Source organism: Osmia bicornis, chromosome 12, assembly GCF_907164935.1.
Source record: "Osmia bicornis bicornis chromosome 12, iOsmBic2.1, whole genome shotgun sequence".
In the NCBI taxonomy this organism is placed as follows: Eukaryota; Metazoa; Arthropoda; class Insecta; order Hymenoptera; family Megachilidae; genus Osmia; species Osmia bicornis.
In genome coordinates this window covers 3,868,852-3,882,699 of record NC_060227.1, presented here as the reverse complement: position 1 = coordinate 3,882,699, position 13,848 = coordinate 3,868,852, and the positions used below count along the sequence as shown (strand labels likewise).

The window sequence follows — 13,848 nt, the reverse complement described above, 5'->3', positions numbered from 1 at the left end:
AGATCATCAAAAGTACTCGATATTTTAAAATTTATATCACAAAGAAATAAAAGTAAGAATACCTTAAAAAATTCTGAAGTATTACGATGATATGCCGTTGTAGGACTCGGAGTACTTCCAATGCTGGAACTCAAAGGTTCCGGAGGAATACGACCTCTTTGAGACTCTTCAGACTCCAGATTTAAATTAGTTGATGTAATTTGATTGGTATTATTAGAAGTTAAGTCTAGCCGTAAATTTTGCCAGTTATCATCAATGTCATCAAAGACAACTACTTCACCATCGCTGACGATCGCCATGCTTCTTGCTGGTGTTGTATGGTTCGATTGATAATCTATACAACTCTTTGATAATCCATAATCAAAATCTGTAGTATTTTTCGATACACCGTATTCTACATTATTGCTATTCAGAATTGAGTCATAATTAATAATATGGTTGCTGTGATTGCTCTTGGGAGAATCATAATCGAGAATAGATTTTGTTGGATTATGCAACACTGAATGTATTTCCGAAGAAAATACAGTTTCAGTTACTTCTCTGTTAGAACGTTGCTTTCTTGTATCGCCACATCTAGAAAGCATTTACACAGAATAAGTTTTATTATGAAAAGAAGATATTAGTAATTTATTATATGTATAATATATAAATAGCTTTTAAGTTACCGGCTTCTTAATTCCCATATAGTTTGAGTATTTGGTGATTTATTATTTCTTTTAACAGATAGCTTGTTATCTGTTTGAATATCTTCATTATTCAAGGAATTTGATGCAGCAAGAAAGCGTGATTTTCTTGCTGCTACTTTACCTCGACTCTGAGAAAAAACTTCTCGTCCACCAGCAATTTCTATAATTCTAAAAAAAATAATGATTGTCTAGTAATTTTATAAATATTAACACTCATTTTTGTTGTAGTATACTAAGTATACTGAAATAAAATTCATGTGATACTTCTATGATATTTATTGAAAGTGCAGTTCCAAAACATAAATATGTTAGATATAAAAAAATATTAAATTTACATTAAAAGGATACATTAAAAGAGGTTCATTTCAAACTTGAATAAAACACACAATTACTTCTTAAAAGTTCTTATATTCTGCAAAAAGAAAGTAATAAAGATATATACAATAAAATAAAAAAATAGAAGCTGAATTTGAATTTTATATACATAAAATACTTCCAATCAAATTAATACTTAAAAAATACTGTAAATCAAATTTAATCATAAATAAAACTTAAAAATATTGCATTTGCATTCAACTAATAATAATATAAGAACTAATAGAAGTTACATATTATTTTCATTGTTATTTAAATTAATTCAATAGACTTTTTGTTCAATTTTTCATTATACATGTATATGTAAGTACTTGCATATTAAATATCTAATATTTTACTACCTGTTTCATGTTTCTTTTTTTTGTTTAGTAAAAATTTTAAGAATAGTAGTACAATACCCAAATATTATTTTTATACATACACTTAAAAGTTGTATAAAACTTTCATTTTAACAAATATATACATATTTCAGAAATATACTAATTTGCTTATTTCAGTTAAAATGATTACTGTCTATCGATAATATTTACATTTGTAAAATGATGTAAACAAAGAACATATATAGACAAGTTTCACTGTAATTTCATTATATTAAGTTACTTAATTATTACTTACACTTTATTAATACATTTATTTGTTTAAAATTATATTTTTATTATAACAGTCAGTTTTTATGATTCACTTTTTTTATTAATCACAATAAATATAACTGACAATGAGAAACAAACATAATGTATCTAACCTAACATGCATTGCTACACAATGCTTATCGACTGCACTTCGATTATGTCATTGACTAGTTTATCGATTTTTTACAAAATATGAATAAGATTTATAAGCATTTAACTATAGATTAATTAATGTTCCTTGTTTACAATATATTTTTACATAAAAAAGTGACAAAAATAGTTATGAATTATAAATTTTTTTGTGAAATATGTAATTAACATAAATAAAATGATAACAATTACAAATTAAATATTAACAACTTTCAATGTGAAACCAAATTAGCATGCTAAAAAATTTTAAAATATTATTACTAAAATTAAAATATATTTAGGCACTACTAGAAGTTATTCACTATTTCAACAATCACAAGTACTTACTATATACTGTACTATTTCTTTTATATGTAATTACTGATTTGTTGGCCTCAAAATATTTTGTTTTTATTTTCCAAATAATAATAAAACCTTTATTAATCTACAATAAAATAATAAAAGAATTTACCTTGAATCCATTAGTTTATAACTACGATCACCCTTAGCAGAAGTTAAAATGTATACAGGGCTTTCCTCAGGTCCGCTATCATCCTGCTGTGAATGACTCTGATGATCACTTCCTGGGAAACTACCATATTGTTGTGCATCCTCACTGTGCCCAGAGGCAGATGAGGAACTTGAAGAAAGTGGTTTTGTGTTAAGTGTGCCAAGTGAGCTAAATGTTCCAAGTGGACCACCAACGCTGCCACTGCCACCGCTGACACCAACGGATAGCTGACTCTCACCTGCGAAACCAGACACCATGCTCGCTGTCCTATAAAAAATAGATATTCAAAATTACCCTTTATATTCAGATATTACCTTAAATGATTTGCAAAAGCATTAATTGTATCTCTTAGATGTATCTATTATACTAGTTTGAATATTTTAATACACAAAAATTAAATAGTTTAATAAGATTTTAAATTAATATTTGAAAAGTAACATTCCTAAGATATAAAGAAAATTCTAATACAAAAGTTTCTTGACTGTTTTTTACCATTAGTATTTGAAGTTAAATAAATAAATAAAATAATAAAGTAATATACAAAATTTATTACAAGGTACACTTTTTATTTTCAAACTAATTGAAAATTACCTTTAATTTCAAAGTAACTGAAACAATATTAAAATTACAATAACAATAGTAAAGTTTTTAAGTGATAAAATAATTTTAATTTAATATACGGTTCAATGATCTATGAATCAATGTAAATTTACCTATCTGAGATATCACGCTCTAAGTCGATCATGTCTTCCGGTATCGCGTGAAAGTGCGTCGAATAGGTGTTCTTGGAGGCGATTGCAAGGGTGGTCGTGAGAGTGTTTGCGAACGTAGTTGCAAGTGTACTCGTGAGGCTGGTGGTAACAGAGACGGCCTCCTTCTGACAGAGGCTCTCATGCAGCTGACTGATCTGCGTGGAGGCCCCCGGACTCGGGGGTGGGCCACCCCTAGGCCGACATTTCGGAAAAAGTCGGTTCAAGTCTGCGTTTTCCAAGATCAGGCTTGTCATCGCCACTCCACGTTCATTTCTCTTAACAGCTTGTCCATTCTAAAACATATAGAGAAAAGAAAATAATATAAAAACACTTTCTTATCATTGTTGACTTTCTAATACATTGACTATTACAGTAGATAGCTACAGGTAGTACATGAAATACAAAATATTTTTTTTTAATTCTTTTAATAATAATTTTTGTTGTAAATATTTTTAAGTATGCAATACTAATATTATTTGTGAGCACATATATTGTTATTTTATCAAAATAAGTATAATTTTGTTTTCCATGAAAACGCATTAAAATATTGTTTACAATATTTATATTTATAACAAACTTCATAAGAAAATTACGTTTAATATGATGAGACAGATTAAAAAAATTTAATCATGTGCGTTAACTGTAATATTCTTATCATGGTACTGCAAATACTTATAAAGTTGGATAGTCCTAAAATAAACATAAACTTGTACCCGAGTTATTGATTAATTTATTGATACTCCAATATACGCATCGTAGGTAGTATTTTAAGTACGTAACACCGCCCACTTGATTTCATTTTTTAATAATATAAAAAATTATTTTACGAAGAACATGCATCATTTCTGCTAGCACGTTTCACATGAATACTAATATAGGTCGCTCATACCATTCTTCCTGTTCTTTACAGTGTAACAGATATTTCAATCACTTAGACTTTACGTTATTTATAAAATAAAGATATTTTGCTATATTACACGTATAGTTGCATATATAATTTTTAAAATATAAACATGACGTTTAATTTACTTTACATTGTGACCCTTTTGGGTTCACTCTACAAAAAAGGGGGGGGGTGTCGCGAAATACAAATATGTATGTTGGGTGCCAGCCACTTATCGTTGCAACCGAGATCAAGAAAAAGAAAAAGGGGAAAAGGGGAAAAGCGAAAAAAGGGGGGAACTGAAAAAAGAAAGACTTGAATCGAAAGAGGCTCGATAGAGTGCGCACGGTCGGCCAAAGGCACGGCTTGGGCCCTCGATATCGGCAAACCGCGAACAAACTTTGAATTTGGAGGGCACACACAAAAGAAATATAAACTTTGGCACAGATAATACTTCAATTTCGCAAATATCAATAACCGTAACGGCTCGGTCGAAAGCGGCGTACGTGTCGGATTAGTTGTGTTTATTTGTCCTCGGGGACACTTGAGGAACAAATTCCTAACACCGCGCCGCGTTCGACCGGCGATACTTAGCAAAAAAAAACCGGCAACGGGGCATCTTCTCTCGATTTCGAAAATTTTGAATAAATTTTATTATTTTGGGGAAACTACGCGAGAGTTTTGGACTTTTATTTTCCGTGGCCCCACGTTGGGCCATAGAATATTTATATTGACAAAAATAGCGATCGACATCTGCTTCATCCGTGCGACAAAGGTTAAGTACAGTATGTTATAATTGTTCTTTAATTTCATAATATTAAAATTTCTATTGCTGGTTCTAATATTCTAATATTCAGTTAACAACAATGACAAGTAGAAGATTAAAACGCGCAATTTTATCATTCAGATTTATTTATTTTTGTTTGAACTTTAAACTAACCTAACACTTAATTCTATTTGAAATGCAAATAGATATTTGTTTCAAGATGGTTATGGAAAAAAATAACACGTTATATTCTGCTTGAATCACCCCATTCGAACTATCAATAACATTTGAATATTGTTGATATTTACCTATCGATAACTTTATCGATAGCAGCATCTAACGATACATAAACTATAACTTTAAACATGTGTTAGAAATTAGACACACTTAAGGCTTTAATATAAATGTTTATTAAATGTTAAATTAAATATTATAAACAAAAGGTTCATGCTCTATGAATTAATATAAAAGGAACGTGGTCGAGCATCGCCATAACTTGTCCTTCGCTTTTTGTTAACAACTGAATAACGGTCTCCGCAGAGGACGCTTGTGTTTAGAAAAAAAGAAAAATAAAGGAACACATTTGCAAATTCAAAGTCACATTCTCAACAACATGTAACAAAATATACAAACAATAAAAAAGAAACGTGCCAGAAATATTGATAGAAATGAATGTATAAAATAATAGAATATTTATATTGAGAAAAAAAGGGAATCTGGGAAAAAAGGGTAACAAATACTGAATAGAGAGAAAAAAAGAAAAAGGTTTTCCTCGAAATGAAGACAACGAAACAAAGACAAAAAGAGGAAAGTATTGCGGATTTGAGGAAAATATGAAGACAGTAACAGAAGAAACATAAAGAAAAGAAGATGAAAGACGAGAAAGTGTGTTCAGGGCGAAAGAGAGGACGAGGGTTTGGCCCGTGCTTCGTTGAGCGTGGAATCAATAGAAGGTCACTGGCATCAGTAGATACAATCGGCACATTTTAAGTCTACCTTAGTGTTGCACAGTTTGTTACTGTATTGAACCAGCTTTCCTTTGTGATTAATTTGAAAAATATCTATATACTTTATTATTCTAACTCATATACCGCGTATATCAACGCTTCCCTGCTTCGCTTTCTCTCTACTTCTTCCCCAATCCAACTTTTTAGTTTTATGTACTTTCTTACATTTACAAGATACTTACTTAACTGCAAAATATTAAGATAAAATTTAATTAATCAAATACAAGAAAAGTTTTTTAATCTTAATTAATCTTTAATAATACTTGGCAGCCACATATTTTATGTAATCAATAGCTTTTGTAATTTTACATTTCTTTTTATATTGAAAAAAAATTGAATGGGAAAATGATGTCTGAAAATTTCAAACAGTTTTATTTATACTTAGTATTCATAGTTTAAAATAAAAAACTGATTAAAAATTATGACAAAAATAACAATTTCCTGCTACATCGAACGGAAAAAAGGAGCAATAATATAATTTAATAAACGTATATACAACTGTGAAATGTATTTCCCCGTTCGCTTAATCCCTTTCACGATAGATTATAGATACACGTGTGAACTTTTAATGGCCTAACTTTCAGGGATCTAGTATAATATGGACCATCCATGATGTAGTATTCCAAATTTCTCTACTTTTGGTAACTTAGGCTTACGGTATAGTGTCACGAATATGCGTGCTTTCCACTTTCGAGATGTTTAGTTTGGTACATAAACGGCGAAATAAAAATGCCGTAAATAATTCTGTACATTATTTGATAAGTAAATAATAATATTACCATGATACTAAATATACTAGGTTAGCAGTGTACTTCTTAAACTATGAGGTAGTAGAAAATTGAATTATTCGAATGTTAATGTAAATAGATACAGTTTGAGTATTGTAACAAAATTATTATGAAAATTAAGATAAAAAAGTTGTTATTTTTCTTCTATATATTTGTATATAATTTCATTGTTTATATAAGCTTTTCAAAGAGGTGTAACTATTTTCATAAATTATTATTTTTGATTGGTAGCTCGTTGAGAAATTATTTTGAACTGAATGATTATTTTTATAATTATTTTTATACAATTTGTACAGATTTGAAAGGAATTTTTTTCTATGGAAAATATAGACGAATTCTGACCTACTTTAACTTATACTGGGTCAAAATGACCCCACATTCGGCATGCGGTCAGTAAAGGTTAATTAACCTTCATACGTCGAATATCGGGTCATTTTAACCCAGTACATATACCGGGTCAAAATAATTCTCCATTTGGTATGCAAAAGTTGAATAAAACAATAGAAATTGACAAAACAAAAGTTCCGTTTATAGTATGTTTGAGCTATAAGTCTCAGCTGATAGAATCGAGATGTAATTTATTATTTATAATCCAATACTTTTTTATAGCATTATTTATTAATATTTTTTGTGTTAAATTTAGCAGTTAACTTTGACACGCTTGTATTATATTACGCCGAAATTATATTAACTTTTCAAAGATCATGGACCAACAATTGAAAAACATGTTCTACTTTTATCAATGCTACCCTTCAGAAAGATTGATTTTTCAAATAAATATATATTCGAAAAACTGTCGAAATTATTAAAAAAAGAAAGAATCATTTATTTTATACAATTTGTATCAAGTAAAGAAAATGGTACATGAACCTATTTGTAATTGAATCTATTTCAAAATTACAGCATCATGAATATAACAAGCCCTTATTCTCATTATCCGAATAAGAACTACGTATCGTCTGTCTGACTCATATTTTAAGGGACAGGATCGAATTTATCCCTTTCAACTACAGAGGAATCGATCGTATGATTTTACGTCTATTCAGATTCATAGAACAAGTACAAGATTCTTCTTTTTCTTCTCTTAAATCAATTGTAAACTTATAAAAATTATAGGAAATTCGAATCAAATAGAAATTTTAGGAAAAAAGAAATGGAATAAGGGCTTTGGCTGTAAGCGTCTTTCTGTCTAGAGATTTCGAGGGTGAGTCGACCTCTTTGAACGTCAAAGTGGTACATTTTTCACCCAAATTTACCACACGCAGAATGAATATAAATGAAAAGACAGGTTTCGATTAGGACAGAAAGGTGAAATAATGTAATCGAGCCTTCTATCGGAGTTTCATATCGTATCACGACTTGTGAGAAAGAGGAATCGATCCAACACGTTAACGCGTGCTGGCATCGAGGATGGCAGCCACCCGACCAAAGTATGCCAGAAAAATATGTTTGGTTATTACGTCTAAATTACCTTTTTGTATCCGTGCTGAAGCGTGCACTGGTCACTTTAGTTATAACACGAAACACTGAGTCAAATTGTCACACGAAATGTCGCCAATAATCTGGTAATCAGAACGCGAGAACACGGGTCTTAAGTGAGGATAGTCAGGCACTGAGGGACTAGATGGCGCCCGCACTTGTACACCACCCTTAGCGTCGAATTTTCCCTCAACCCCCTTCACCGCCACTAACATTGTTCACTATTTTCGTCTAGAGGGCTGATCGTGTGATTCTAATCAAGCTACCGAAAGTCAGCGCCAGCTTCTAAATGCGTCAAATTCTTTATGCCAGACAACTGCGAAGCTTTTCCTCGATTCGATCGTTAAGAAACATATTAAAAACTGTTATAAAAACTATCAGTCGCAGAAAACAAGAGATTCGTTATATTGAATAATGTTTAATGAGATGTGGGTAGGGGGCCAATTCACATTCCGAAAGAAGGATGGGGGTCCAGGCTCATCTTGGCCTTTACTTAATTACGACAATGGATAAACTATTGTAATTATTATAAATTAAAATTCATCACACAAGAAATTTTAATTATGGATAGATAATGAATAATTGATTTCTAAACAATTGAAAATATGTCTAAAAAACTCATAAAATATACATTAAATAGAAGAAAAATGATTATGGTTGTGATTTATTTTGCAAATATGTCTTAATTAAAAACAGTTATTGAACAGTACATACATATTTAAGTAATAAGAATTATTAGAAATCATACAAGCATACAAATTATAAGATTTAAATATAACTAATGTAAAACTTAACTTTCACTTAAATGAAAAACTAACAAAAATTTATGTAAATGTAAATGACATGATTTCGTTACACCGTTTCTGAGGTCTGCTTTGCTAATAAATATTTAGCATACGGATATCATAATATCTTACTTCATACCATATTTTATTTCCAATAATTATAAAAGAACCTTAATAGAACATATATTTTGTGTACATAGAAATATATATCATTTATTTTTGTCAAAAAGTTGGGAAAACGCCATTTGCTAATAACGTACCTATATTATTTCGTTTCACCGAAGATCATACTTTTCAAACGACGAGTTTTTGTTCATTCTGCGCACATTAACTTTGATTGGTTGTAACCAAGATCAACGCGCATGCGCGTTCACAATGTTCGTAATGCTGAACATATATACCCAATGAACAAAAATCGTGAATTTTGATTTTGACAAGTTTTCGGTTGTATAACGTTTCCTTTCAAATCTATTTCTTTAAATTTTATTGCAATTCTTGAATTATAACAACTTCCGTTTCTCGTTTGTCAAATAATTTTCCGGTAGATCATTACTATATCTTTATATAAACCGTTCACAAGCCAAAGTGATTAACTTGGTTTTTTCTTTTAATTTCAGTGCTAAGACACTTAATTAACACTTAATTTTTATATGCAAATAGCTTAAAAAATTGAATATAATATTTCTATTTTTTTGTATTATTCCTCCATTATCTCTTCTTGTTATTTACATATTTTTGTCCACCGTATATATGATCGACGGAGCGGAATAACGGAAGTAAAGTGGGGTAACATAAGGCAGGGGAGAGCCTTCTGAACATAGCCGAGTTGCGCAAATTAAGTACGTTCTTTCGTGGATCGAAATAATAATAACTATAGTATACTAACAAATATAGAATATATTTTATCTATATTCGTGGAGTATACCTCGCTCTTGATATTGCGACGTTTAATAGAGGTTAGTTATTTGCTATTTGTTTTTCTTAATTAATATGTTATTTACCTACGACTATTATTCGTAATAAAAAATTTAATGAAAAAAAGTTATATTGTATTTGACTTAGAGAATAAAATTTATAAGGTAAATTAAGAAATACCTTACTTACAATAATTGAAGTTTCTATTCCTGTTCTATTCCTTTATTTTCTAGGATTAAAATTTATTAATTCAGAATGGTTTGTGAAAAATGTGAGAAAAAACTGGGAAAGGTAATCACCCCAGATCCATGGAAAAGCGGTGCTAGGAATACCGTGGAAAGCGGAGGACGTAAAGTTGGTGAAAATAAGGCTCTTTCTGCAGGAAAAGCAAGATTTAATCCATATACTGCTAAGTTTGAGACTTGCAGAATATGTAGACAAAAAGTACATCAAGTGGGATCACATTATTGTCAATCGTGTGCGTATAAGAAAGCTATCTGTGCAATGTGTGGTAAAAAATTAATGAGTACAAAGAATTATAAACAGTCTGCTACTTAGAGAATGAACATTTATTTCTGAATACATCTTATAATATTTATAAGACCTCAATTAGTTAATATTAAGGACAAATGCATAAAGGAATTTACCTTATGTAATTAAAAAGAAAACTAGTTTTTTTTTTATTTAGTGAAATAAAAGCTGTAAATATGTAAAATGATGAACAGTTTGTATTAACAAGTTGATTCCCATGGTGATCATTGATAATCAATGCTGCAAATTTTATATCATCAAAAAATAATTAGTAAAAAAGAAGAGAAGGCAAACTTTGAGTAACGTTAGTATTCTACTAATAATGCAAGGTTCCAGTGTAAAAGCTTACATTTTATGAAAATTAACCAATCGTATGTATATGTATGGGTTTTTTACTGTGGCAGTCAACGTGTTAAATAATATTTGAACTACTTGAATATAATAACAAAGATAAAAGTATAAAGCTCAACTACATTATTAAAGGATTAAAATGCTTTAAATTAAGAGTATTAATAAAATATATTTACAACATTTTACATACATACATTAGGAAACAAAATTTCAAATACTTTCTCATTTTATAAAAAAAAATGAATTTAAGTACAAAAACCGATCGTAATACATATGTATTGTATTAATTATTATATTCATTTCGATTAGTATAAATGTACGTATTTTTTTATTAAATTTTTAGTGTTAATTATTTAAATTTTATAATGATATTTTATATTTAATTACTTCCATAAAATCGTACACTCCATTATACAATAAAAATCAACAATACAGAGCAGTATGAAGTGGATAGAAATAATAATGTACAAAGAAATAAATTGAAAAGTTTAATACAACATTATTCAATGTATAGATTGAAATTTCCTCAGATATATTGTCAATGATTTCGCACTGGCTGAACAATACTAAGGATTTACATTTGTTATACATGTTATTTTGAATATATTCTCTTATTGTGATACATTTCTAAGATTTTTAAAGCATTGAATTGAGCTCCTTTTTTCTCATAATCTAAAATCACGTAACATTTAAATACACAACCCAAACATACATGTTACATATCATTTGGATGTATATTAAATTTTATTTTTGCTTAATTACTAAAATTTATTAGAATTTAAAAATGTTACTTAAGTGTTTAGTAGTGTTAAACAGTTTAAAAAAGTTTTCAGTTTAAAATAAATTTCTTTTCCATAATCCTCTTGGAACTAAATCATTTATAAGTAAAATATATTTGTAACTGGCCTCTATTTACAATGAAAAACATTTTAAATCGTACATTTTTCTGTTCTGAAAATGTACACACGTATATGTTTTAATTAATGAAATTGCACTTGAATTCTTTAAAAATTTATGATTAATAAAATGACTTATTCTAATTATATGCATTATAGTATTTACATAACTGTAAATTTATTTATAAATCAATTTTAGAATATAATTTTCGTTGCTAATAACAATCTATAGAATATCAAAATAGCAATTCTTATTGTTTACGTGATTTTTTTGTTGTAAAATTGGATGATATAACTATTTATATAACTTATACAAATATTCATTCCTTTTTTATTTTTTAACAATTATATTGAACTGTGCACACAGCCTTACGAATAGACGAAATGCACACAGGGTGTTTCTAAAATAAGTTATCGAAAGAAAAAAGGACTAGGAAGAGCACCCATTTTAATATTCTATCCTGTTGATTAACTGGAACTTTCTTACAATTTTATTACAAGAAACAACAATTTGACATAACATTTTAGTCTTTTGTAATTATGTATTTCATTATTTTTTCATTTTAAACATTGATGAAAACATAATGAAGTAGATATTTCATTTGCACTCTCTATTAGTCATTTTGATTGTATAATTATTACATTAAACAAATTTTTTTTTGAGATAAAATATTAAGATTCATTTTTTTCGAAAGAAACCAGCTCTAAATAAACGGAATGTTCTCTCAAAATTCGATAACCTATTTTGAAATTATCCTATATACACACGTATGATTTAACGTTTCGTTATTTTTCAGCATTTTTCCTCGATAAAAATTTATTCTACTAATAATAAGAATATAACGGACGGATTCAATAATGCGAAATACATGTACAGAATCTTTAATTCCTTAAAAATATATCAATGAAACGAGGGAAAATTTAAAATGTATAGGGTGCTTCATAACATGTGGTACTCATTTCTATAGATAACGAAGGACATTTGATATAATTATGAGAAAATTTGAAATGAGAATAATTTTCAAATGAGAAAATGGCAGAGATGCATTTGGTACATAGACTTATCAAACGTTTTCTTAGTAAACGTCTGCCATAAAAAGATTGCCCAGAAGTTCAAATCGGCCAAATTTCACAATTCTGAGATTCTAAAATTCTAAAATTTAAAATTTAAAATTAAGATTTATACAACTACATTCATATTTTAGTCATAAATTCATAAATGTCCACAATCTATAGAAACATTTATCATGGATTTTGTATCCTTTGTCTATTATTAAAGTAATTCCCAGATGTTAGAAAACATCCTACATACATATACATTATTTTTATTGGATTCTTTAACAATGAATTATTAGTACATAGAGTAACATGAGGTAAAGATATTTTTCTTGTTTTTCTTATTTTCCCTTTTAAAATATTGTTAATTTTCTGCATGTTAATGTTTGATAGAAAAGAAGATATAGAAAACAGATAAACATTTTTTACTAGATTATAATTATAACATTTCTATTCTAAAAGCATTTCATTAAGAAATATAACATACTATTAAAAAGGTAAACATATGTTATTTTTTATTTTCTAATATAGAAAATCTAATAGAATACTCAATAGAGCAAAAAATTGTGTATCCCCTTTCCTATAAAATGCACCTATATTAATAAAAATTTTGCCTGTTAATTTTTAACATATAAAATAATTTTAAAATCTATATAAGAATTACAAAATGTTATTTGGCACTTGTATTTATCTATTTCAAAATTATTTATGATAAAACGATTTCATAATATGCATATTATATTTTATATAGGATGTCCAAAAATTACCGTATTATCCAAAAATCATAGATTCTTCTCGCAAAAACAAATGGAAGGTGCTTTTATCATTTTACAATTTACAGCTTCGTTTTCGAGATATAAGCAATTTTGAATTAGTCAGTTACTAAAATTTCAGAACTCCAAAATTTAAAATTTTTTAAATTCTAGAATTCTAAAATCCCAAAATTTCAAAAGAGAATTTGTGGTTTTCGGATTGCACGGTATTTTTGGAACGTCCTGTATTCTATATAACTTTATACATTACTTGTTTTTACTATTATAGATATGTATCTTTATAAAATATAAAAGTTTTTATATTTTTATACATAGAAAATATTTTCATAAGAATTGTTTATGCAGAAATATACATATAGTAAACAAATACTAATATAAAAAATTAGAAACACATTTTTATTTTAATTATGACTTTGACGTATTTCAAGTGTTTATTAATATTTTCATTTTATTAATGTTCCCTGTTACCTTATAAGAAGTTAAAAGTTATGTCATTAATTATTTACTCACAACTTATATAAATATAGTGAGTATGT

At 28.2% G+C, this 13,848-nt stretch overlaps 2 protein-coding genes across 7 annotated transcripts in view; one reads left to right on the top strand and one right to left on the bottom strand.

Annotated features, from left to right (window-relative positions):
- Positions 1 to 8,177, bottom strand: part of LOC114871353 — a 29,738-nt gene extending 21,561 nt beyond the window's left edge. For 2 of the 5 annotated variants that reach the window (XM_029177142.2, XM_029177144.2), the window contains exons 1-5: positions 7,998 to 8,173; positions 3,044 to 3,375; positions 2,292 to 2,597; positions 666 to 854; positions 63 to 573 (exon numbers count right to left, since the gene is read on the bottom strand). In XM_029177142.2, coding sequence (XP_029032975.1) covers positions 63 to 573; positions 666 to 854; positions 2,292 to 2,597; positions 3,044 to 3,336 — 1,299 coding nt within the window. In that variant the 5' untranslated portion in view covers positions 3,337 to 3,375; positions 7,998 to 8,173. Of the gene's footprint in view, positions 1 to 62; positions 574 to 665; positions 855 to 2,291; positions 2,598 to 3,043; positions 3,376 to 7,997 lie in introns of all 5 variants that reach the window. The other 3 variants (XM_029177139.2, XM_029177141.2, XM_029177143.2) reach the window with 3 other exon arrangements.
- A 1,425-nt stretch (positions 8,178 to 9,602) lies between these two features.
- On the top strand, positions 9,603 to 11,089 carry LOC114871361 (cysteine-rich PDZ-binding protein). Of its 2 annotated transcripts, none has more exons than XM_029177155.2 (2): positions 9,603 to 9,746; positions 9,939 to 11,089. In XM_029177155.2, exon 2 carries the CDS (start codon positions 9,961 to 9,963, stop codon positions 10,261 to 10,263), a length of 303 nt encoding a protein of 100 aa, XP_029032988.1. In that variant the 5' UTR covers positions 9,603 to 9,746; positions 9,939 to 9,960; the 3' UTR covers positions 10,264 to 11,089. The 2 variants fall into 2 exon arrangements, with proteins under 2 accessions (XP_029032988.1, XP_029032989.1); XM_029177156.2 differs by lacking the exon at positions 9,603 to 9,746 and adding an exon at positions 9,753 to 9,869.
- The last annotated feature ends 2,759 nt before the right edge of the window (positions 11,090 to 13,848 follow it).

Excerpts from the sequence above, each read along its gene's own strand:
- LOC114871361 (XM_029177155.2), top strand. The coding sequence starts at position 9,961 with ATGGTTTGTGAAAAATGTGAGAAAAAACTGGGAAAGGTAATCACCCCA.